The following is a 22642-nucleotide window of genomic DNA, read 5'->3' on the forward strand; positions in this document are numbered from 1 at the left end:
TGCGAGGCTGAAGATTGAAGGTGTAGATCACTCAAATTAGGTACCAATCTTAAATCGTGACTTCTTGCAGAAGTAGCTTTCAGTCCCCCTGTTCAGTGTCAACTCTATTCAGTTTCATGATAGAAAGGTGTTGCTACCTGGTGAGAAGTCCTGCCATTCAGCCTAGACTTCAAAGTTCAGACTGAATCTTTTACTTTTGGATGAGTTTCTTCATATCAAACTAAATTGCACATAATTAATAATGAAGACCTTATTTTATAATGCTATTTTTTCACACCTAGTAACTTGAAATTCAGTTTGGTGTGCAGAATGTTAGAATGTGTTCCTTAATGTAAATTACAGTATTTTATAAATTATGTTGCTGATTTTCTTTCCTAATTTCAGTGAGATATTTTGCCTAAATTCCTTGTAGTTTCTTCTTTTCCTCTAATTGTAAGCTTTATATGTAAGCATCAAGTTTTATTCCATTTCTTATCCATTTTCCTTCTGTAGCAACCTAGTTTTGTACATTTCCCTTTTTGCATGAGGCGCTGGAAATCGTATTCACCCATAACAGTGTTCTAGATGAGCAAAAGAGTCACCAGCAAAACCTCTGTAGCATTTTCAGAAACTGCTAGTTCTACACTTAAGCAAGGCAGTTTTGCAACTCTTTGCATACTGTGTTGCTTTGTTGCTGGGTGCCTCAGTGTCACATTGAACCGTGTGTTCTGAATGCTTCAAAGAATGATATTTTGTGGATTTTAAATGTCATCAGTTGCTAGTGTATCAGGTACGTGTGTTACTGTGAAATAAACAAACTTCATCTGTTACGAACACGCTCTTCCATTTGAAAGAAATTCCTTTTCTCGGGAGGTATGTACACACTGGATTTTCAGCATCAGAATGGCAAAGAGAAAGGAAGACATAAAAATCTACAGAAAGATCGTACCTAGGCCCAAGGACTGTTAAAGCAACATGTACTTTACTTGCTGGACTTGAGTTTAAATGGTTTTCTTCTTTTTCTTTTTCAAAGCCCTTTAGCAAGGCTACTTTTTCCATCAGTGGATGATAACTTGCTTAAATTCCTTTATGATGACAACCAGCGTGTGGAGCCTGAATGGTATATTCCCATCATTCCTATGGTTTTAGTAAATGGAGCTGAAGGAATTGGTACTGGATGGGCGTGCAAACTTCCAAACTACGATACCAGAGAGATTGTAAACAATGTCAGACGAATGCTGGATGGCTTAGATCCCCACCCAATGGTAAAAATAGCAGTATATATTGATATTTTTTATGTTTGTACCTACGAAATTAATTCCTGTCATTCTAGAACTTTATGATTATTGCAATATCTGAGCTGGTTTGTCCAGTACTTTTGTGTAGAAGCTTTACTTGACTGTTGGGGTGAGGTGGGGAAGTTCACCTTGAAGCGAAACCATTGCAATTTGTAATTTTTCCAATTATTTTAGAGGACCTTTTCTTCAGTCTGCTGACTGTAAGCCTTTTTAGTTGGAAGTTATGGCATGACAGTAGAGTAAAAAGTTGTACCACTCTTTCTTTTTGGAAGTATTGCTACTTATCTTCAGCCAAACTTAATATTTTCTCTGTCTTGTCAGAATTGTTCTCTCTTTTATATATCTGTGAGCAGAGGAGAAGATATTGCTGCTGTTCAAGATATTATTGTTGCAAGCAAGCTTCTGAACTGCATCTAGCTTCTGTTTCTTTATTTAAAATTTTATAAGAAGTCCCAGAAGTGGTGTATACATGAAAAAATGCGAACAGAAAGATACCTGTGAACCCATAATATCTGTAACCAACAGATGAAATACAGTTAATGCAACCTTTCTTTTACAACTGATGAATATTGCTACGTTGCTGTGTTTACCAAGTCAGAGAAGCAGAAGTGTCTTCTCTACTTAGATCACAGTTCACTAAGTTTGCAGTATCAATTTTCATGACGTAGTGAATTTCCTTTTGCAGATTCTTGGGAACAATGAGTAGATTTTTTTTTTAAATTAATGCAATCCATTGCCCTTCCTTTAGGACTCCTAGGCCTTCTGTGTAGTCTCACAGTCAATTGAAGCTTCACTGTGGTTGAAAGAGGCAGTTCTGCCTCCATCTAGCTCCTTTCTGTATGATGGTATGTGTTTGTGTCCACATGGTAAGCTGGATAAGGGAAACAATTCAGTTAAAAAAAGTTCCCCACCCTTGTAGTTAAGTTTTAAACTGGATGGGTTCCACTATCTTTGCCAAACAGCACAAAACTGAAAGTTATTAGGGGAGGTAGCACCACTTCTGTAATGTTGTTGTGAGACTGGGGTGTTAATTTGCTTTCTGTCATGCCTTGTGTTTGGAGGTTTCTTTAAAAGAGAGAAAAACAAACAAAAAAACCAAAACCTCACCACCTCACTGGGTTCAACTGTATCTTCTTAATCATTTTTCTACTCTGTGGACATTAGGATACTTGGTCCTGTCACTCACATGTGCACATTCTATTTTTTCTGTAGTATTTTTCGTATGATTTCAGATTTTCACAGGCATGAGAGGCTAGTTGATGGATTAGTGCAATATAAAGTGATAACTGTATGGAGTATGGGAAACAGATATTTTTCCAACATTTTACTATAAAGATTATTACGACTTTTCCTGTTTTTTCCAATTTCAGCTCCCAAACTACAAAAACTTCAAAGGAACCATTCAGGAACTTGGTCAAAATCAGTACGTAGTCAGTGGTGAAATATTTGTGGTGGACAGGAACACAGTAGAAATTACAGAGCTTCCTGTAAGGACCTGGACCCAGGTAAGTAAAAGTGAAATACATTTAAATAAAATGAAAAAGCCATGAAGAGTTCCTCATTAAATTATTTAATCCTACACGTGCATGAGCTTTTAACACAATTTCTAGTGACTATACATACATGGAAGGGAACATGGCTTCATTCTTTCATGTGTTTTTGTAGAAGAGGGTTTTTTCTACTCGTGCCATCTACTGTCCATACTATAAAGAATACATGCTTCTTCAGCTGAATTCATAGTTAAACCACTTTAGGGGAGCCTTTTCTGTCCTTGTAGCTGCCTCTTATGTTTGTGCTAGCCTGGGCCTGCATTTTGCAGGCTGTACTGGTTCTTTATATTATAACTGATATCAGATGTAATGTACAAAGCTTTGAAAATTTATGTTGTTCAGCTGGTTTGCAGCTTTAAGGCATTTTAAATGTTTATTGGTTTTGCGGCTCTATTTTTCGTAGGTGTACAAGGAACAGGTTCTAGAACCTATGTTGAATGGGACTGAAAAAACTCCAGCATTAATTTCTGACTATAAGGAATACCACACTGATACAACTGTGAAGTTTGTTGTGAAGATGACAGAAGAAAAACTTGCACAGGCAGAAGCTGCTGGATTGCACAAAGTCTTTAAGCTTCAAACAAGTCTTACTTGTAATTCTATGGTAACTTTTTCATGTTTGGCTATCAGAAATCCCTACTGTTGTTTGTTGCAAATGTTTTGTAGTATACTTTAGTCCTTGGTATTGAACAGTGCACTGTTTGTTTGAAATAGTTTGAGTGGTAGAAAATTGTAGTGGTGACAAACATATGATGAGTCCTGATGAGTCTTTCAAATAAGACAGGCCTGGGGTAGTTGCTTTCCTGTAACTGCAAATTTTCTATGCAGCTAACCAAAAGTGGTTAATGTAAAGTAGATCATACAAATAACTTTCTGCCATGTTATTATGAGATTTGAGTTTTAAACTTGAGTCAACTTATGTTTTCAAAATGGCACTTTATGCAGGGCTGTTACTCTTCTAATAGGAGTTAAAAATTCCAATGTTTCCACCAACATAAATCCAATTTTAGTTTATCAGGTATAGCAAACACTGTACTTAAGCTGCTAAAAACATAATAGTGTTGTAAATTACTAACCATACTAAGAATGTGAATAAATATATATATATGCCTGTCTATTAAGAGAGGGATTTGCCATTATAAGATAATTGCTGCCTGAAGATTTCCAAACAACCTGTCTTTACAGATACTGAAAAAAGAGTTGTTTTTTTTTTTTATGGCAGATGCTCCTTTCAGATATTATCACAAAGCACAAATATCATTACTGTTGCTATTGTTGTATACATCAAAAGCTATGTGAAAATAGCTAAAAAATAAATTAAAGACCATAAAATTGGAAGAGGACACAGGCCTTGCTCAACCCATTTTGTATATTGTACTTGAAAAGCAAACCTACCAAATCAAGGTGATGGTATTTCTCACCCATTTAAACAACTGTATGAACTGCTATGAGAATCTGTTGTCAGTTTTAGGTTTCACAGATTACAAAATGTTTTGCAGCTTAATCCTGTGTTTTCTTCCTACTGACATAAATAAGTAAGGGCTGTTTTCTGTGCATGTGTAGGAATTAATCTGCCCTAGAGTAAGCATCTTAAAAAGTTATGCGAGCTAGTCATTGTCCCCCAACTCCCAAATAGCTATTTTGGATGGATGAATTGCCCTCTAGAGGGGTTTATTTCTTTCAGTGAACTGTGGAGGGCACTGAGGGTGACTAGTTCACCTATAAATGTCTAAACTGGAGATGTCAGAAGTCAGGCAGGATTGATTCCACCTATCAAGTAAAAATGATTTCTTACTTTGTGCTTGAGCTTGAAGGATGGTAGTTTTCACAGCTGAAAAGTAACAGATTTCACAACTGAACTGAAAGATTATTAAGGATTATTAAGCTTTTCAACTATTATGTTAAATAGTTGTGAGTCATTAATTGCTACTGGACTTGTGCTTTAATATTTAGATAAAATTAGTCATTCAGTCAATTTAGGTGTATTTCTCTACATAGCTGTCTTTTTGTTTCACTGTGTTACCATAAATCTCATCTTAAGATGGCTTATGAATAAAAATTAAATCTCTCTAGCTATGTGCTGTGTAGTTCCACAGTAGTGTTTGAGTTCACAGTCTTCAAAGTATCACTTTTTGTATGGTGCCTTTATATGCAATAGAAATCAACTCATACACAAAGGTTAACAAAGTTTGAGTTATGCACTCTCTCTCAAGAAGTATATTATGTATTTTATAGGTGCTGTTTGATCACATGGGATGTCTGAAGAAGTATGAAACTGTGCAAGACATCTTGAAGGAGTTTTTTGATTTGCGATTACATTATTATAGTTTACGCAAGGAGTGGCTTGTGGGAATGTTGGGTGCAGAATCTACCAAGCTTAACAATCAGGCTCGTTTCATTCTGGAGAAGATACAAGGGAAAATTACCATTGGTGAGTAAACAGAAGTTAGAATAGTTAACAGTGGGGGAAAATCTGGAAATTTAAGTATATAGTAGAAAGTACTTGTATTCAAGACATTGATTTTCGTGACACTAATTTTCCTTTTCTCCCTCCTCCTCCCCCTCCTGGTTGTGTGTGTGCGTCTTGTAGAGAACAGATCAAAAAGAGATTTGATTCAGATGTTGGTCCAGAGAGGTTATGAATCTGATCCAGTAAAAGCCTGGAAAGAAGCACAGGAAAAGGTAATAATCTGAAATCTCTGCATATATTTGATGCTGTTAGTATTATAAATTATATTACTTGATTCAGATGTTTGTTTTGCAGTAGTCTAACTTAATTTATAATGCACATAGCACTTTAAAAACATTATTCATTACTCCTTATTGGCTTCTTTTTAAAAAGAATTAAACTCATACAAAAATGCAGTCATGTACCCAAATCAAAACTGGCAACTTGATTTCTGACTAGCTGATCCAGAAAATGTTACATCAGTTACCCCATATATAAAACTAATTGCTAAATGTTATTATTTCCATATAACTTATTCATCAGTTTTCTGTAATGAAACATGAGTATTATAAAGCTATGACTTTTAAACTTATTTTAGTAAATTTGATCTTGACCTATATTTATTTCTGTTTTTTTAAAACACAAGAAGTTTTTATTGTTCCAAAAGAGATATGTGACACATTTAATTTCATGCATTACTATGGGGAAGATGGAACCACTTTTAAAAGCAGATTCAAATATCTCTCAGCCACCCCTTTTCTGTGACTTTGCCACTGCTTTAGCTATTTGTTTTTATTTCACGTTTGATTTGATTTGTTTTTTTTAATACTGTATTTTAACTCTATGCAGTGTGTTGTATTTTACAACAAAAGTATTATTATGAGAAATTTTGATTTACTTCCAAATCTCAGTTTGTACATTCAGGGTATTGATACCCATTTTTACCCAAAGGATTGTGCTCATTTCTGAAGGAACAGATATGCATGAATATCCGAAGGGCAAAGGTGTCAGCCCTGTGAGACAGCTGGGACAGCACCAATATCTGTAGCCAGTAGCATACAAAGCATATGGTTTAGCATCAGGTTCAAATTTGTTTTCTTAAATCAAATGATTAAATAATCCAACTATAGAAGGTCACAGGGACATGGCCTTTTGGAAAGGTCCAGAAAATGTTAAGGTTACTCAGTCTGTGAGGGCATACCTAACTGCTTTATGACAGTGCTTTGGAGCAGTGTTACAGTTCATGCATAGAGCTAAGATTATTACTACTTGTAATTGTGAATATTTCACTCCAGGCTGCAGAAGAGGAGGACTCACAGAATGCCAATGATGATGCTTCCTCTGCTTCTGGTGCAACTTCTGGCCCTGACTTTAACTACATCTTAAACATGTCTCTGTGGTCACTCACAAAAGAGAAAGTGGAAGAGTTAATTAAGCACAGAGATTCCAAGGTTGGTACACCATGGAAGACTTATTTGAAATGATGCAGTAGTTACTGATGTGCCTAATGGGAATGTTCAGTTTTGATGGCATTTACTTCAGTTGTGACTTACATTCTACATACTACTTTCGTGTTTTAGGAGAGAGAACTAAATGACCTTAAAAGGAAATCTCCTTCAGATCTTTGGAAAGAAGACTTAGCGGCCTTTGTTGAAGAGCTTGAAGTATGTTTTACTTTACATATATTTCTAAAATGTTAAATTTAAATTAATTTAACTAGAAGCATTAATTAACAGAAATTATTAAAATTTAAACAAAATAATTTAAAAATACCACATTTGGAATTAAAACCAGATACATCTCCAAATATAATGGTAACTAGGAAATCAATATTGGTTATTTGTGTTCCTAGTTGTGTTCCTCAGGGATTGTCTCTTGCATCTATACAGTTTAATGTTTTTTCCAACTCAGTGATGAGAGAAGAAAAGTAACCAGGAGAAAAGTTAGTTTTCAAATGACACAAAAACTTGGGATTAGGAACTGGTAATGTGAATAATTACAGTAGTTACATAATTACATAGTTACGTGATCTAATTGTTTGTTAGGCAGTAAATATTATCAAATGCAAAGCTGTACATTTAGGAATGAAGTGTGCAAACAGTAAATACTATATGAGAGGCCCTTACTTTGCCTCATCAGTAACTCTGGAAAAAGATAAGGTCCTATTGGTGAATAACTTGCTGAGCCTCAGCTTCCTATGTTGCCTGAAAAGGGCTGATGCAATCTTTTGAAGTGACACAGGGTAATACAAGTAAGACATTTGTTTTATTTCTTTGTGTGTTACTGGTAGAGCTGCAATTGGAAATGTTCTGCTCGAATGTCTGTATTTCGGCTATATGTGCATACCGTGAAGAAAGCTGATTAAAGGATTTTTAACTGTACAGGATAAGGAAGAATTTACCAAGATTTAGTGGTCGGTTTTCCATTACTGGCAAGTGTGTTTCAGTTCAGGAGAGAATTAAGGGAAGCCTTATGCTCCGTGTAAAAAGGAGTTGAATCTTAAATAATCACCGCGTTCTGCTTTTGTTCTCATTAAAAAATAATGTGTTCCCCCTCCATCCTGCCTCCCCTTGTTTGTTAGAAAGTAGAAGCACAGGAGAGAGAAGATGTTTTGGCTGGCATGGTTGGCAAACCAATAAAAGGGAAAGTTGGTAAACCCAAGATGAAGAAACTTCAGTTGGAAGAAACCATGCCATCACCATTTGGCAGAAGAATAGTTCCACAGATTACATCTGCCATGAAAGCTGATGCCAGCAGGAAGTTGCTGAAAAAGAAGAAGGTAAACCAAAACAATTGCTATAGTTAGATTATTTATTATTGAACTGCTATTTTTCTAGTCTGGTAGCATAAAACCAAATCACTAGACATCATTAATGCTGTATTTATATTGTTTTGCTGACATAATACATGAGGAAGTTTGTACTGGGTTTTCTTTTACGTTTGCAAGCCTCTTGTGACTGCTTATTGTTCAGGTGTTTTTTACTGAAATATCTTCTTTGCAAGACTATTCAACAAATGTCAATATACTAATCTACTTTCATTTATTATCATCTACAAAACCATTCCAGTTCAAGGTGTAATTTATTTTATGTTGCCCATTTTAGGGTGAAAGCGATTCTTTAGCAATAAAAATGGAATTTGACGAAGAATTTGGTGGCGTGCCAGCTGAGGGTGGTGGGGATGACTCACTGAATGCATCAGCTGCAGCAGCTAAAACCCCTAAACCTAAGAGAGAGAAGAAGGAGCCTGGTAAGATCCTTACACAGCCATAGTTACCTTAGTTGTGTACACTAACTGGGCATGAAATAAATTTTTAACACGTAGTAAGAGGGGAAATACAGCAAAATAATCACAATTTCATCTGATTTTCTTCCCTAAAAAGATGTGTAGAAATATTTGAAACTTCTCTGCCAAAATTTCTTTTTGTAAGCTGCCTTCCTGGGGGTGGTGGATCCTTCATTTTCTACATTTGAATTTTTGGGGTGTCTAAATCTTTGAATTTGTGAATAGAAAAATAGTTTATTTTTACATACTGAGGCTAATTCAATGCAAAGTGAAATTTCTAGTTTGTGTGCTCTCTGATATTGAAGGATATGGCACTGACCTTCAGTCCTTCAGTCTGAGTAATGGTATAGATTGTAAAACTTGATTAATGTTTTTTCCTATTGACATATTCAGTCATTCTGACTTTTAAAAAGTTATGGGTGCTATGGCTTGGCAGACTGACCAATGTCTATGTTCACTTACCTTTTTCCTCTGTTAGCAGGAGTTTATTATTGCTGTTTGAGAAATAGTAATGGGGAGGCAGCAACAAAAAAGAAAGCTTAAGTCAGAAGAGAAGGGTCAAGTATGAGGGGGTTTTTTTGAAGAAGGAATAAAATGTGGTTATGCAAATAATTATTCTGAGATAAGATCTGTTTTTGATTATTCAGGGGATTATCCCACCTGAATAGATTGACTGAGTACAGTTATGACAGACTTGTCTATGTGCAGCTCAAATCTACCTTAGACAGTGATGAGCCCAGAGCAAATTAGACCAGCTTGACCTGAGCTTGCCCTGCAATTGACTGACCACATTGTTACACCCCACAATAGGGTATCCCTGCTTCCCATGCTTATTGTATTTTTCCAATAACTGTTTCTGATCATGTTCCCTGAATAATGGAAAACTACATGTTCTTTTAATGGAAAACTGCTGCAACTGTTAAAAAAATGAAAGTTTGACTGCAAAAGAGCTAAAACTTCGAATTAGAGACTTTATGTTTTTCAGTCATGAAACAGATTTGTTTGGCAGCAGGAGGTCAGGTTCTGTGTGAAATAATTTCATCATGTTAAATCTTTCTGCGGGGAGGAAAAGAAAATTTAGATCATTTAAAAGAGAACTTTTTAAGATTAAAATTTATGCTAAATTTGTGCATCATAAACAATTAGAAAAGACGAAAATACTTTTTAACCTGACTGTAGTAAATGCTTTCACTTGTGGCAGGCACTAGGGTAAGAAGAACACCATCATCTACAAAATCCGGTGCAAAAAAAGTGAAGAAACGAAACCCGTGGTCAGATGATGAATCCAAGTCTGAAAGTGATTTAGAAGAGAATGAGCCTGTGATTATTCCAAGAGACTCTCTGCTTAGGAGAGCTGCAGGTACCCAAGCTTTTAGGAACTGTGTGTTGTGACTGAAAGTTTCAACTACAAAACTACATTTTTGTTTGACTGTAGCCTTTCTTTAGGACCCTGTTTCCTACAGGTAGCTTGCATTACATTTTCTTCACTGTCTGGTTAGTGAAAAAAACTCTCGATGTCAGAACTAGGAACTTAAAAGTTAATATGAGAGATTCTGTAACTTGGTCCAGAAATCTTTGCCCTTATTCTAAACACTAAAATAGAAATTACTTACAAAACTCTAGTGAATTATACAAGAAACATACATAAATACAACATACAAGATAATATCATTACAAACAAAAAAATTACTCTAATGCAATTATACTGTCAAATAAGGCCCAAAAAACTACTAAAAATTTATCAAAAAAATTCTGAAAAGTCCATGAAAAGTAAGACTAAAAGTTTGGGAAATATGTAAGTATTGTGTAGTTTTAAAAAAACACACAGACTTTTCTGGAAAATTGTTGATCAATTTTTCAAGCACTTGGTTCGAAAGAAGATTCAAGAAAACTTCAATTTTAAGTGAAGGGTTCTCATTCCTTAAAAGTACTTATGCAGTGATGTCTGCACAATGCCATTAGCTGAAGGTGTCTGAGCAAGCCACAGATGGTATTAGATGTTTGGTAACACTTTAAATTATGTCCCTTTATTCCAGGCTGAAACGAGTTTATTTTCTGCCAGTCTTTCCTCTTGTGTAGTCTGAGGCAGGGATTGTTTACTGACTTCCACTTGGATTTATTTATGTATGTGTATTACGTAACATAAACAACTATCTTGAAATGTGTATATGTGTGATTTTTTTTTTAGCTGAGAGGCCCAAGTATACTTTTGACTTCTCAGAAGAAGAAGATGATGCAGATGATGATGATGATGCTAACAATAATAATGATTTGGATGAGCTCAAAGTAAAAGCCTCTCCAGTTATAAATGACAGAGAGGATGAATTTGTTCCTTCAGACAGTTTAGAAAAAGATGAGTATGACTTCTCCCCAGCCAAATCAAAGCCATCTCCAGAGTAAGTACTGTAACTCAGCAGGATTTCTTTACTAATAAATTTTTCAATGCAGAAGTGGCTGAACAAAACTGAGAAACATCAGCCTGTCATTACTCTACATGTACCATGTAAAATGAAACATATACATTTCTGTGGAGGAATTAAAGTGTGTGTTATCTCAGCCTTGCAATTGTCCTATACAAAGGTAAACATGACTCACCAAATTATGATACACTGTTTGTAATATTATCTGTTAACGTGCATTTTTTAAGATTCTGTTTTCTGTCTTGTGCCATCTGGTACATTTTTAAAAAAAAAAAAAAAATAATAGTTCTGTTAATTTTAGATGCCTGAAGTTCTCAACCGGATGGTGATTTTAGGGGTTTGACTGCTGCAAGCATATACAAAAATGCTAGAAATGCTAAAACATGAATTTAATCTTATATGGATATTATGATGTCTACGTACTTCAATATGTAGTTAATGCAACTCATGGAATTCTCTTTTTCTGTTTGCAAGTAGAAAAACGTCTCAAGCCAAGAAAAATCAAGATTTTGGGAACATCTTCTCTTTTCCATCTTACTCTCAGAAGACAGATGATGGTGAGCTTTTCTTCACAGTTCTATTTAATCTTAATAGCAGTTATTGATGGAATATATTAGGGATTGATATACACAAACTTCACACAGTAGTCACAGAAGAAGGATGTCCACATTCATAAAGGGGAAAAGGGAAGGAGGTTCTGATCCTTAGAGGAACAAAGCTTGTATCATATGAAAGTCACAGTATGTCCATGGCCTAGTTGTAGTATCAGAAACACTTTTTTGAGAATAATTTTTACAGTAATTAACATTGATGATATGCAGTGAATGAATCTTTTTCTAATCATACTCTGTGATTGTAGATACAACAAAATTGGACAGTGATGATGAGGATTCTGCTCCCGTTTTCTCATCATCTTTTGCCCCAAAACAAACAGAGAAAATTCCGAGTAAAACAGTAGCTGCTAAAAAGGGTACGTATAGAATTGGCCTATAAGCCAGTCCATTTATGTAAAGTCATCTTCACCACCTTTGCCATTGTCTCTTCAGTCTTCAAAGTGGGAATTGCATTCATTTATTTTGAATTCAGTGAAATTCAGCTGGCTACTGTAGTGTCAAAACTTAATACATTCCACGTATGGAGCTGGTATCCAGCTTTTGGTTAGTTTAACTAATGGGAGATTTTTAGCCTCAGTGAGTATGTGAAATAAGGTGACCTTGGGATTGAGGATAGCCTTCTATAATGGATCTAACTTATTTATTTTGAAAGGAAGGAGAGCAAGTGAACAGGAGGAATCCCCAAGAAATGTTTATGTCCGAAGCAGGTGTTGTGATTTAACCCCAACCAGCAACTAAGCACCACACATTTCCTCACTCCCTCCTTCCTGGTGGGATGGGGGAGAGAGAGTAAAAGAGAAAGGGAAAACTCATGGGTTGAGACAAAGACAGTTTAATAGGTAAAGCTAAAGCTGCACGTGCAAGCAAAGCAAACCAAGGAATTTATTCACCACTTCCCATGGACAGGCAGGTATTCAGCCATTTCCAGGAGAGCAGGGCTCCATCACATGTTACTGTTACTTGGGAAGACATAACACCATCACTCCTAATGTCTGTTCCCCTGGCCCCTTCCCCAGCTTTTTGTGCTGAGCATGATTCCATATGGTATGGAATATCCCTTGGGTCAGTTGAGGTCAGCTGTCCCAGCTGTGTCCCGTCCCAGCTTCTTGTGCAGCCCCAGCCCCTCGCTGGTATGATGGTATGAGAAACAGAAGAGGCCTTGACTCTGTGTAAGCCCTTGCTCAGCAGTAACGAAAACATCCCTGTGTTGTCAACACTGTTTCCAGCACAAATCCAAAACACAGTCCCATACTACTTACTATGAAGGAAATGAACTCTATCCCAGCTGAAAACCAGCACAGTAGGCTATCACATTAAGTTCCACTTGGCACAGTTGTTTTACTTATTGAAACAGAGGATGAAAGGCTCTCCTCAAACTTCAGAGGTATAAATTCTTTGAGTTATTACTTTTAGAACTGGCATCTTGCACAATCTTACATTGCGGAATTAAGGACAATTCCAAGAAGAGTGTGTTTATTATTTGGATTTGTTTCTGTGGTTGTGCTTGAGTGTTTGTAGGAATAAGGGGTTTTTTTGCCCTGCCTACCTTGAGTAATACTAGTTTATGAGTTTTTAGCTCTGCTTTCAAGAGGAAGACTTACACTTGTTTTAAATGTGTTAAAGGTTATGGTAGATACTACCATAATTAATGGCAAAAATAAGGGGTTTGCTTACCTAGTAGTTATTTAAATAGGTTATAAAATATAGTTCTTACCACTTGATTGACCAGTGATTTTGTTGCTTTCAGATCTTTGCCTTTTTTCCTCCGTCTCTCAGATAATTTTCTTTTTTTCTTGCTGCTCAGTCTTCTGTCCTTCAAAAGCGTTTTTTCTCCCTGTGATACTGTGGCCCTTGTTTTTTAAAACTTCTTTTGACTGACTTGCATCTGAACTTAATGTATTAATTTTTTCCAAAAAAGGTACCTCAAGGACATTTGCAAGAAAGCAGCCATTTAGAATAGTTAGCTTACTCTCTTAAAAATGAGGAAAAAATATCTTGTGTTATATATTATGTACCAGTGAACTGCAGCATCTTTTCATCCTCTCCCCAGTTGCTTCCTTTCCCTGTTTCTAATTTCTCTTGATGCATTGTGTCTAATTTAATTCATAAACACTTTGAATCAGTGAATGCCTGAATGCTTCTCAAACACTTTCAGTTGGTAAAGTTCTATACTATGGTGAATAAAAATTGTTTACAGAAATAGCTGATCTCTAATAGAGTAGTCTTTTATATCAAAGTTCTGTACTGCAGTAAATACAAGAGAGAACTGTGCATGCTGAAGCTAGTCATGGATACAATTGACCATTCAATCTCCTTCTCCCTCTCTGTTTTTTGAAGGCCTCGATGTGATGAGTTGTCATTAGCCTAACTTGAAACCCTAAAATACAGCTGTGGTCTGTTTCTGAGTTGGTCATTAACCTTTACACTCACAAAATACATATAAACAGGCTCTCTTTCAAGCAAAAGTTAAATTTTTGCTTTCAGAGTAGCCTTTGGGATAGTCTCCCTCTCAAGGCATGACAGTAACACAGGTTGCTTTCACCAGTTTTCATCTCTTCAGCCCAGATTAGATATGACCAGAGTTTCATCATCACAGTCAACAGTGCAGTGATAACTATAGCAGGCTTGGTTCATTGGTCATCTGGTATCCTTTTAGTAGTCTGTTTGAGTCTAAGTCCATCGTCATGGACTTGGCAACAGCCTCCTCAAAATCCATTTTCTGGTAATGTAATATTTCATCCACTCACTCTCACACTGGGAAAGTCTATTGTGTGGCTGAAGCAATTGTTCCAGAGTTATTTGATTTTCTGTGACTTCAGAGCTTGGATTTCTAAGGATGGAAAGCTGAAACATTTGTTGTGCCTTGCTATCTGTACAGCCACATTCCCTTCTCAATGAGAAGAAATAAAAGAATAGGTATGAATTCAGCTTCTTTTTGGACTTTGGGATGAAATCTCTTGACTTTTGGTGTTCACTAGAGAGGATGAATAGACTGCTGAGCTTGCTTTCCATGATTATTTAGAGGCCTGTGTGGTATTTAGAGGTTCTCGTGCTTTATAGTAAGCCTAAGGAAAATCTGACAAACAGCCTTACTCATGATTATAAGCAGCTGTTCCCCTTGAACAGCCCAGCTGTTGAGATTCTAGCAATGAGACATACTCTTTGCATCAGCTGTAGGACTGATATACCAGACATACCTGGACTTCCTGCCAAAAACTTGGGCTTCTTGAGGGCCTGTGTACATTGATTGTACTGCAGACTTCGGTTTCATGTCATGGTATCTAGGGGAGAGCTTGGCTGAGCTGATTGCTCAGAGATCCTTCAGTTGCTGTCAGAGATCCTTCACACTTGTGCAGGCATTAAGTATATAATTTAAGATAGCAGATGAGAACCTCCTATATTTAGTACAGAGGGAAATAAGTGTTCTGGAAGCCTTGGAGACTATTCTTTTAGGCACCAGATAACAATTAAGAGGCTTGCTGTCCCTTCAACTTGGTGTTCTGCAAGTAGACTTCACAGGAGTTAAACAGTGATAATAGGCTCTCTTTCAAGGGAAGAACAAAATCTAGTGTTTATGGCAGTGTGGCATGTGTCTTTCATTCCCCAGTTATTTCCTTCTCCCAATTCCTTGTTTACCAGTGAGAAGTTTGCTCCTTTTCTAACATTGGTTAACAAACTTGAGGACTCAGAGCCAGCTGAAGATAGTTACATCTCATGGTATATGTGCTGGGGAGTACTTGTCAATAGAGCATCCTTGGCTTGCATTTGGTATGCAGGTTTCACATGAACAGCATGAGGAACTGTGTGAGGCACTACATTTACTTGGCCAAAGCACACATAATCCTGTAGGAGAGTGTCTTAACCTCAGCTCCTGATGCTGAATGTCACCTAGATCTAAAATGTATCCCTTCTACTAAGATCCTCTCAGTCACAATTTCTGCTCATCATCTTCCAGTTGATGAAACTTCTGAATCTTTCTCTTCCCTGCCCCTTAGTCTACATTTCTTACAGTGGTAAAGCTTTTCCTGTATGAAGCATTTGCCTAATGGGACCCAAAATCATATATCTTCAGGTAGAACTTCCCCCTCCTTTACTGATCACTAGCTACTTACTTTTGGTGATGCTTCTAGAAAGTATTTCTCCCGCTTTTAGTTGCTGTGTACTTTTTTCAGGCTTAGTGGTAGGTCTTTGCCACTGACTTAGTTTTGCTTTATGCTAATACAGGTGTTATTTCCCAGCTGAGATACCTAGAGAGACCTATTTCAAGCTGCTTTCAACTGTGGTTCCTGAGCATTGTTGCTTCCTTCCACAAATCTTTTCTGAAATACCGCCATAACCAACACCATTTTATTCCCCATCCATGATGCCAAAGGTGATCTTATTTTTTGTGTTGGCAGGACCTGATATGTGGACTGCCCAGTAGGTATTATCATAAAAAGCTGAAAAGACATTTTGGAGTGACTCTCCAGTGGGCAGTTCAAGGCATCATAGCCAAAAAGCTTGTGGAGATGCTCTCTTGTTCTCCAAACACATTCCTCTAGCGATACTATAAATGCAAGCTCAAGTCTCACAAATGTCCACATTCCTAATATCTAGAGTTTTTACATGTGTCTATTTGAGGTATTTGTGGCTGATAAGAGTGTAGGTCAGTGGAGTATCTGAGGTTTCTGCAAAAGACTTACTCATCTGTAAGCCTATAGAACACATTATGTGATGATCTTAAGGGTCTTTTCTGACCTAAATGATTCTATGATTCTATCCCTTAACACCCACTGTGTGAACATTCCAGTGGTCATCTTTTAAAGACAGCAAGACTAGATGTGTACCACTAAATGAAATTCTGTAAGAAATGCATAGATATGTCCCCTTCCTATTCTTTCTGCTTTTTCTGAAGCTTCTTTTCACTGAGATTGACAGAAAACTATGTCACAGAGCCAGATGCACTATCTCCCAAACTCTTGCAGTAATCCTGGAGAAAGCTGTCCAGCAGTTATACCACCCTGAAGGTGAAAATGTCACAAACACTTGTATCTGTAAACACTGTAATGTATCCAGATATGTTCAAAGTATCCGACCTGGAGAACTTCTGTTGCTGCTTTAGCTGCTAGTAACCTGTTTTGTGATCAACAAGATGAAAAAGTATTCAATGAAGAACGCTGGAATTTACTGAATGCACCAATATATCTCAAAGCATGACACAGGAAACTTCCTTTTTATTCCACAAAGTTTTAGCATAAAAAGCTGAAGTATGTTTTCCCTGAGTGCAGAAACTGCTCACCTTGTTATAATGTCTGCCATTTATGCTGTAATTGGAGTATCTAATACAATTTAATGCTTCTAACCAATATGTGAATTTAACGTATTTAGTATTTCTAACTTCTAACAGCAAAACTAGATGCACCCCCTAAACCTAAAAGAGCTCCCAAGGCCAAGAAGGTGGAAACTGTAAACTCTGATTCAGATTCAGAATTCGGCATTCCAAAGAAGACTGCAGCACCCAAAGGTAACAGTCACATCTGTGCTCCCTGTAGCACAAGGTTCACAATTATTATTAGAACCACACTGAGTTATTAGTAAATTGATCACAAGTAGCTTACTCAGCCATGAGCCTTTTTTCTGACAAATACAGCGTATTGACTTCTTGGGAAACAATGTGCGAACTTTTTTATCTAATCTTCACTGTTGGAAATGCACTTAATAGCTCCACACCCCCCATTCCTCTTCAGTTCTACTGGATACTAGTTATTTTCTTTGATCTCATTTTTTTTTCCAAGACAGTAAAATTCTCGTAAGTAGCAATTTCTGGCTTTTTAAACCAGTTCTTTGGTATCCCATTTCTGAGAGTCCTCACACCACAGCACACTGAGTGGTGTAATCGGAGGAGTCTGTAAAGGATGTGTCAGTGTTGCTGGTTGAGGTTAGAGGAAATGTACTAAATACTAAACATGAATTAATGCTGTGTAATGAGTACAGAAGGTGATCAAGGACTTATAATACTTCAGCAGTCTAGAAGTTATCTGATGTCATGAAGTCTACCCCTGTCTTGAACCGACAGCTTGAATTGTCAGGGTAACTATGAAAGAAGTATAAAAGATTTAAAACAGAAAAGGTATTGTATTTTACTGCTGTTGTGAAGAAGCTTCAGTTGGATTTGAACTTTAACATGTAGATATACTAAAGTAACTTCACTAGGGTTCTTTTCAGTTTGAGGAAGTCTGAAGTTTACTAGGAAAAAAAAAAAGAAAAAGTTAACTCGTAATCTCTCACCTAGGAAAAGGCAGAGGGGCAAAGAAAAGGAAAGCATCTGGTTCAGAAAATGAAGGTGAATACAACCCTGGGAAGAAAACACCCAAGTCCACACCAAGCAAGGTAAGTTTCCTCTGTGCTCTCTTCTCCTTGTAAAAAGAACCTAATGTATTACTTTACATAAAAGGAGCATCTTATTATAAATTGCTAATATGGTAATGGGGGTGTAGGTGTGGTTAGAAATGAGGTATTAGAGAGGTTTCCTTCAATTCTGAAAATTAAAAGGGAAAACATACACAGCATCACAACTGATTTGTCTTTTCTTTTCTTAAGAAATCCAAAAAGGCTGCTTTTGACCAGGATTCTGATGTGGAAATCTTTCAGTCAGGCTTTGCCTCCGAAACTGCCCCAAAGCCACGGACGGGCCGGGCTAGGAAAGAAGTTAAATATTTTGCAGAGTCTGATGAAGATGATGATTTTGATATGTTTAATTAAGTGCCCAAAGAGCACACAAATGTTTTCCAACAAATATCTTGTGTTGTCCTTTTGTCCCCTCTGTCGCAAACTTTTGTACATTTGACTTATTTTATGTGATAATGTAATTGATGGTTTTTATTATTGTGTGTAGGCATTTTAACATTTTGTTCTTACACCTACAGTTTTATGCTCTTTTTTACTCATTGAAATGTCATGTATTTGTCTGACTGGCTTGTAGAGATGTTCTAGACAGCTGTGCTAAAGCACATTTTAATTGTCATGGTTGCAAACAGCAAACCTGCTTTTTGAAATGAAGTTTAAACATTAAAAAATGGAAAACTATCGTGTGTGTGTGTGTGTGTGGACTACAGGGACTACTTCTACACAGTTTTTAAAATAAATATATTTTATTCTTTGCCAGAAGACTCCATGGAAAAAGGTAAACAGTATATGAACATAGAAAGCATTGTTAAACAATCTCAATGTACAAACAGAGCCAGTGAAAGTACATCACAGACTTGCTAGAATATATAAAAAAAAAATTCCACTAGTGCTTTAAATGAAACCTAAGAAACTGACACTTTAAATCTGTTAACCATTCTACCACAGTTTTCACTCTGCTTCATGGTGATTTAACAAGGCCAAGAAGGCAGATTCTCTCCTTGTGTTTCTGGAAGTCTTAGCTGTACTTCCCTAGCACCTGGAAGGCTGGATAACCCAGCTGATTCCTGGCAGTTGATTCTTAAGGAAATACCCTAGACTCAGCGATTCAAAAGCTGTAAATGAGTCTGCTGGTTATCATCCCATGAAGTTTCCCTAATGGCTTGTGAACAAGTAAACAAAAACATGGTAACACTGAAAAGTGTTTCTGCCTTGGAGGCTAGCACTGCTGTAGAAATGGAGCTGTTAATTGTGTAGCTAGATCACCAGCCAGCTAAGAAACCACTTCTTTAGAATTTAAAGTGACATTAACAGTGGAACAAATGACATCTGAATAACTGATCTGGCAGTTAATGCTGATACCGGTATCTCTTCTGCTGGGGCAGTGAAGTTTTGTATACTTTTTACAAGGAAGGAGATGCAAACTGAGGACATCAAAGACAAGTTTTCATATTTAAACTCAATCAGACGGTCCTTTAAACTTCCTTCTCTGGATGTGTACAGTAGTCCATTTCGTATGTTGGTGTCTTGATCATCTTAGGTATGACAGACAAAAGGAAAGCACCAAACATCCAGTATGGAGAGTACAGCCATACATTTGTATGTACAAAGTCATCAGAAATGCAACCAGAATTTTAAGTTTGAGATCTGTCTTGTCACCATGCAATATTGAATGTTCAGAGGAGAAAACAAGCTTAACTATTTTTTTGCATGAAATGGCTGATTTAGAGTTTCAAAAGTTTGCATTTTCTATTTTAAGAGTTTAAACAGCAAGGAGTATATATATCGATACATATGAAAATTTCTTGGTCCTTGTTGAGTTTATCTATATATATATACACATATATAGATATATATTAAGTCCAGAAACTAAGCAGCAGTAAAAATGTTTTTCTTGCTTTTCATCCCTGTACATAAGGTATTAGGAATGTCTGAAGTAGCTGGAAAATGTCTTATTCCACCATAGGGGATTGACTGACACTGCTGTTATCCACTGAACTAGGTGAGATACTGGGACTGTGTTCTGCAGTATTTCCATTTGAGGTTGGTGTCAGTGGTTCATGTCCTTCAGAGTTTTCCAACATTTCCTGAATAAGAGGTGGCATGGATCCAGGAATTTCCATTTTCAATGTAATGACACGTTCTGCACCTTTAAAAAGAAAACACTTTCCATGAGTATGATTCATAAAATTTCATTTTTGTTAGCATTGCAGTAGTAATTTCAGGTTATATAATTTTAATGTCTATCTCCTTCTATAGTTCTTGCATACAGAAGTATGTAAGTGAATTGCTTCGTTCAGTACAAGAAAAAGGAGTTAGATGAGAGTGCACCTTAACAAATTAATTCAAAATTATTACATAGCAACTGATGCTTCAATACAGGTAAATTGGATGAGTTGCTTACTTTCATAGAAGGAACCAAAATGGCATTAAATTATACTGAAAAATTAAATTACACTGTGATCATATAGATGTCTTTATAAAGTGGAATAACGTTTAGTTTTTGATCTATACTGTGTTGGCTTAGACTGTAGAATGACAAAAGTTTCTGGCTGGTGTTAAATAGGTGAGGTGAATCCGGCAAGAGAACTATTGTGATCTAAGTCAGAACATGTCTTTCCCATAGAGAAAACTGTGAAATAAGATACAGAATTTAACAAACCATTACTTTCTAAAAGAACGAATTCAGGCAAAAGGATACTTTTTTGGGAGGGAAGCTGATTTTCTGTATTCTTCAGGCATCTTGCCTTGTGCTAATTAGCCACCAAAGTATGCAGAAACACCAGTACTGCTCACATCTGCCTTAGCTGAAAGCTATTTGGTGTTTGGCCTTCTCACGTGTAACAACAATAACTTGTATGCAGAGGTGCTTTGCAGGTGAGTGCACATGGGATTATACAAAATTACTACATCAATCCTGACTACTCAGCCTGTGAGCCAACAACTACTAGTTTAGGGAGAAAGAAAACCAACACAAAGTCTCATAATAGTGCCTGATGCTCCTGTGATGTGTTCTTGAAAAGGACAGGCAAATGGGAGCCTGTGTGAACAGGCAGACACTGCTCTGTTCCCTCACGGCACAGCCTCCATTTTAAGAACAGCTGAGAGCCTGCCTGACACTGGGCAGGCAGCACTGAGGGAACTGTGCAGGAATGAAGAAGTTATGCAACCATCAGAATCCTTAAATGCTGGATGGACAAAACTTCTCAGGAAAAATAAATGCCGTTCTGGGAAAAACCTGATCTGTAGGGCAGGAGGGTTCAGCTGGGGTGATTGCTCTACACCACTAAGCAAAAGCAGTGTTAATCACCATTCAGCTACTGCGCAGAGAGGACAGGAGCATTTTGAAATTACACTTCAAATAAAGTGATGTATAGCAAAGATTTGGTTCCACACTGAGGCATGAATGTTCTTTACGTATTTTGCTACTGATGGGAAAAAGAATTTTCTTATCAGGACATCAGGCAATTTATGGCCATATACCACAGCATTCGTGTTGCATAGGACTCTTGATCATCTTAAAATTTAATCTAATGGAGGAGGAACCTGAACTTTTCAAACAAGAAGGCATGAAGAACCAAAAATAATTAAAGAGAAAGTAGTCTGGTTATTGGAGAACCATTCCAGAAGAGACAACCTTTGAAAATACTCTACTTATCCATGGCTGTTGTAATGTACACGCTGGAGAGCACACTGGTCACTCCAGACTGCAAGGGAGCACTTACGTTCATGCTTTAAATGAGGAGCATCAAAAAAATCATTTACAAAGGCAACGACCAACTTTCCAAATTAATGCTGATTTAAAAGTCTCTTAAGTAACTGTTTGGAACAAAGAGACAAGCTCTGTAATGGGAAAGAAATTAATGCAGAATGATGCTGAGAGCTTCTCTGACAACCAACCAGAGCAGTGCTGATGAACTGATTTTGGCTATGTTAAACATCTGCTTTCTGCTGTTATGTCAGGTGCAGTAAGGTGTTTGTGTGGTTATTCCAGTGTAGAGCCAGAGAAATTTTTCAGGTGTTGCAGACTTCCAATTTAATTTGGGGATAAGAGAACTCAGAAGATGAGAAGAACTCAGAACTGCCTTGCTTCAGTCCCACAAACACTTCATCCTTTAGTTACAATACCTCTAAAGCCACAGAAGGAGGCAGTTGTGTCAGGAACACCAGGATAAGGAGACATTCTCAGTCTTTTAGATTCACGCTTTCTTTGGTAATTGCTTTCAGGGATCATGTACCATCCAAAGGCATTATCGTCTAATGTACATCTTTTCAAATGAAACTCAAGACATACCCACCCCTCCAGGACATCACCATCCTTTGGTATGATTTAGTTCTACTATAAAACATTAATGATATAATTAAAGTTAAATACTTATGTCAGAATGAAAAGAAGCCTTTCTTGTGAATTGAATATAAAGACACAAGAGCAGTGTTCTTGAGGCTCTGGTGAAGAAGCAGGAAAGTGGAAATGGATTTCCCACACGCAAGAACAGCAGAACGAAAGGGCTCCCCTAAATATTTTTGTAGCTCAGTACTGCTCTAAGTTTATTTTATAGATTCAGTTGGATGGAGCTTGCTTTACTTAAGGGTAAACTGCAAGCTTTAGATAACCTGGTAAGTGGTTCCTTTTCAGGATACTTTTGCGTCCAGCTCTGGTGTT

At 36.9% G+C, this 22642-nt stretch overlaps 2 protein-coding genes across 12 annotated transcripts in view; one reads left to right on the forward strand and one right to left on the reverse strand.

Annotated features, from left to right (window-relative positions):
- Positions 1 to 18660, forward strand: part of TOP2B (DNA topoisomerase II beta) — a 64063-nt gene extending 45403 nt beyond the window's left edge. Inside the window, exons 21-36 of one of the 4 annotated variants that reach the window (XM_064672713.1) lie at positions 1013 to 1244; positions 2648 to 2782; positions 3231 to 3431; positions 5063 to 5258; positions 5418 to 5509; positions 6572 to 6727; positions 6857 to 6940; positions 7858 to 8055; positions 8381 to 8525; positions 9763 to 9921; positions 10750 to 10957; positions 11456 to 11538; positions 11841 to 11951; positions 16982 to 17098; positions 17867 to 17964; positions 18175 to 18660. In XM_064672713.1, coding sequence (XP_064528783.1) covers positions 1013 to 1244; positions 2648 to 2782; positions 3231 to 3431; positions 5063 to 5258; positions 5418 to 5509; positions 6572 to 6727; positions 6857 to 6940; positions 7858 to 8055; positions 8381 to 8525; positions 9763 to 9921; positions 10750 to 10957; positions 11456 to 11538; positions 11841 to 11951; positions 16982 to 17098; positions 17867 to 17964; positions 18175 to 18336 — 2377 coding nt within the window. In that variant the 3' untranslated portion in view covers positions 18337 to 18660. The remainder of the gene's footprint in view (positions 1 to 1012; positions 1245 to 2647; positions 2783 to 3230; positions 3432 to 5062; positions 5259 to 5417; positions 5510 to 6571; positions 6728 to 6856; positions 6941 to 7857; positions 8056 to 8380; positions 8526 to 9762; positions 9922 to 10749; positions 10958 to 11455; positions 11539 to 11840; positions 11952 to 16981; positions 17099 to 17866; positions 17965 to 18174) is intronic. The other 3 variants (XM_064672721.1, XM_064672727.1, XM_064672738.1) reach the window with 3 other exon arrangements.
- Positions 18661 to 18706: 46 nt separating this feature from the next.
- RARB (retinoic acid receptor beta) overlaps positions 18707 to 22642 on the reverse strand; it is a 329988-nt gene continuing 326052 nt past the window's right edge. For all 8 annotated transcript variants that reach the window (XM_064672806.1, XM_064672793.1, XM_064672799.1 and 5 more), the window contains one exon: positions 18707 to 20128. In XM_064672806.1, coding sequence (XP_064528876.1) covers positions 19932 to 20128 — 197 coding nt within the window. In that variant the 3' untranslated portion in view covers positions 18707 to 19931. The remainder of the gene's footprint in view (positions 20129 to 22642) is intronic.

The sequence above is a fragment of the Pseudopipra pipra genome, chromosome 1 (assembly GCF_036250125.1).
Source record: "Pseudopipra pipra isolate bDixPip1 chromosome 1, bDixPip1.hap1, whole genome shotgun sequence".
In the NCBI taxonomy this organism is placed as follows: domain Eukaryota; kingdom Metazoa; phylum Chordata; class Aves; order Passeriformes; family Pipridae; genus Pseudopipra; species Pseudopipra pipra.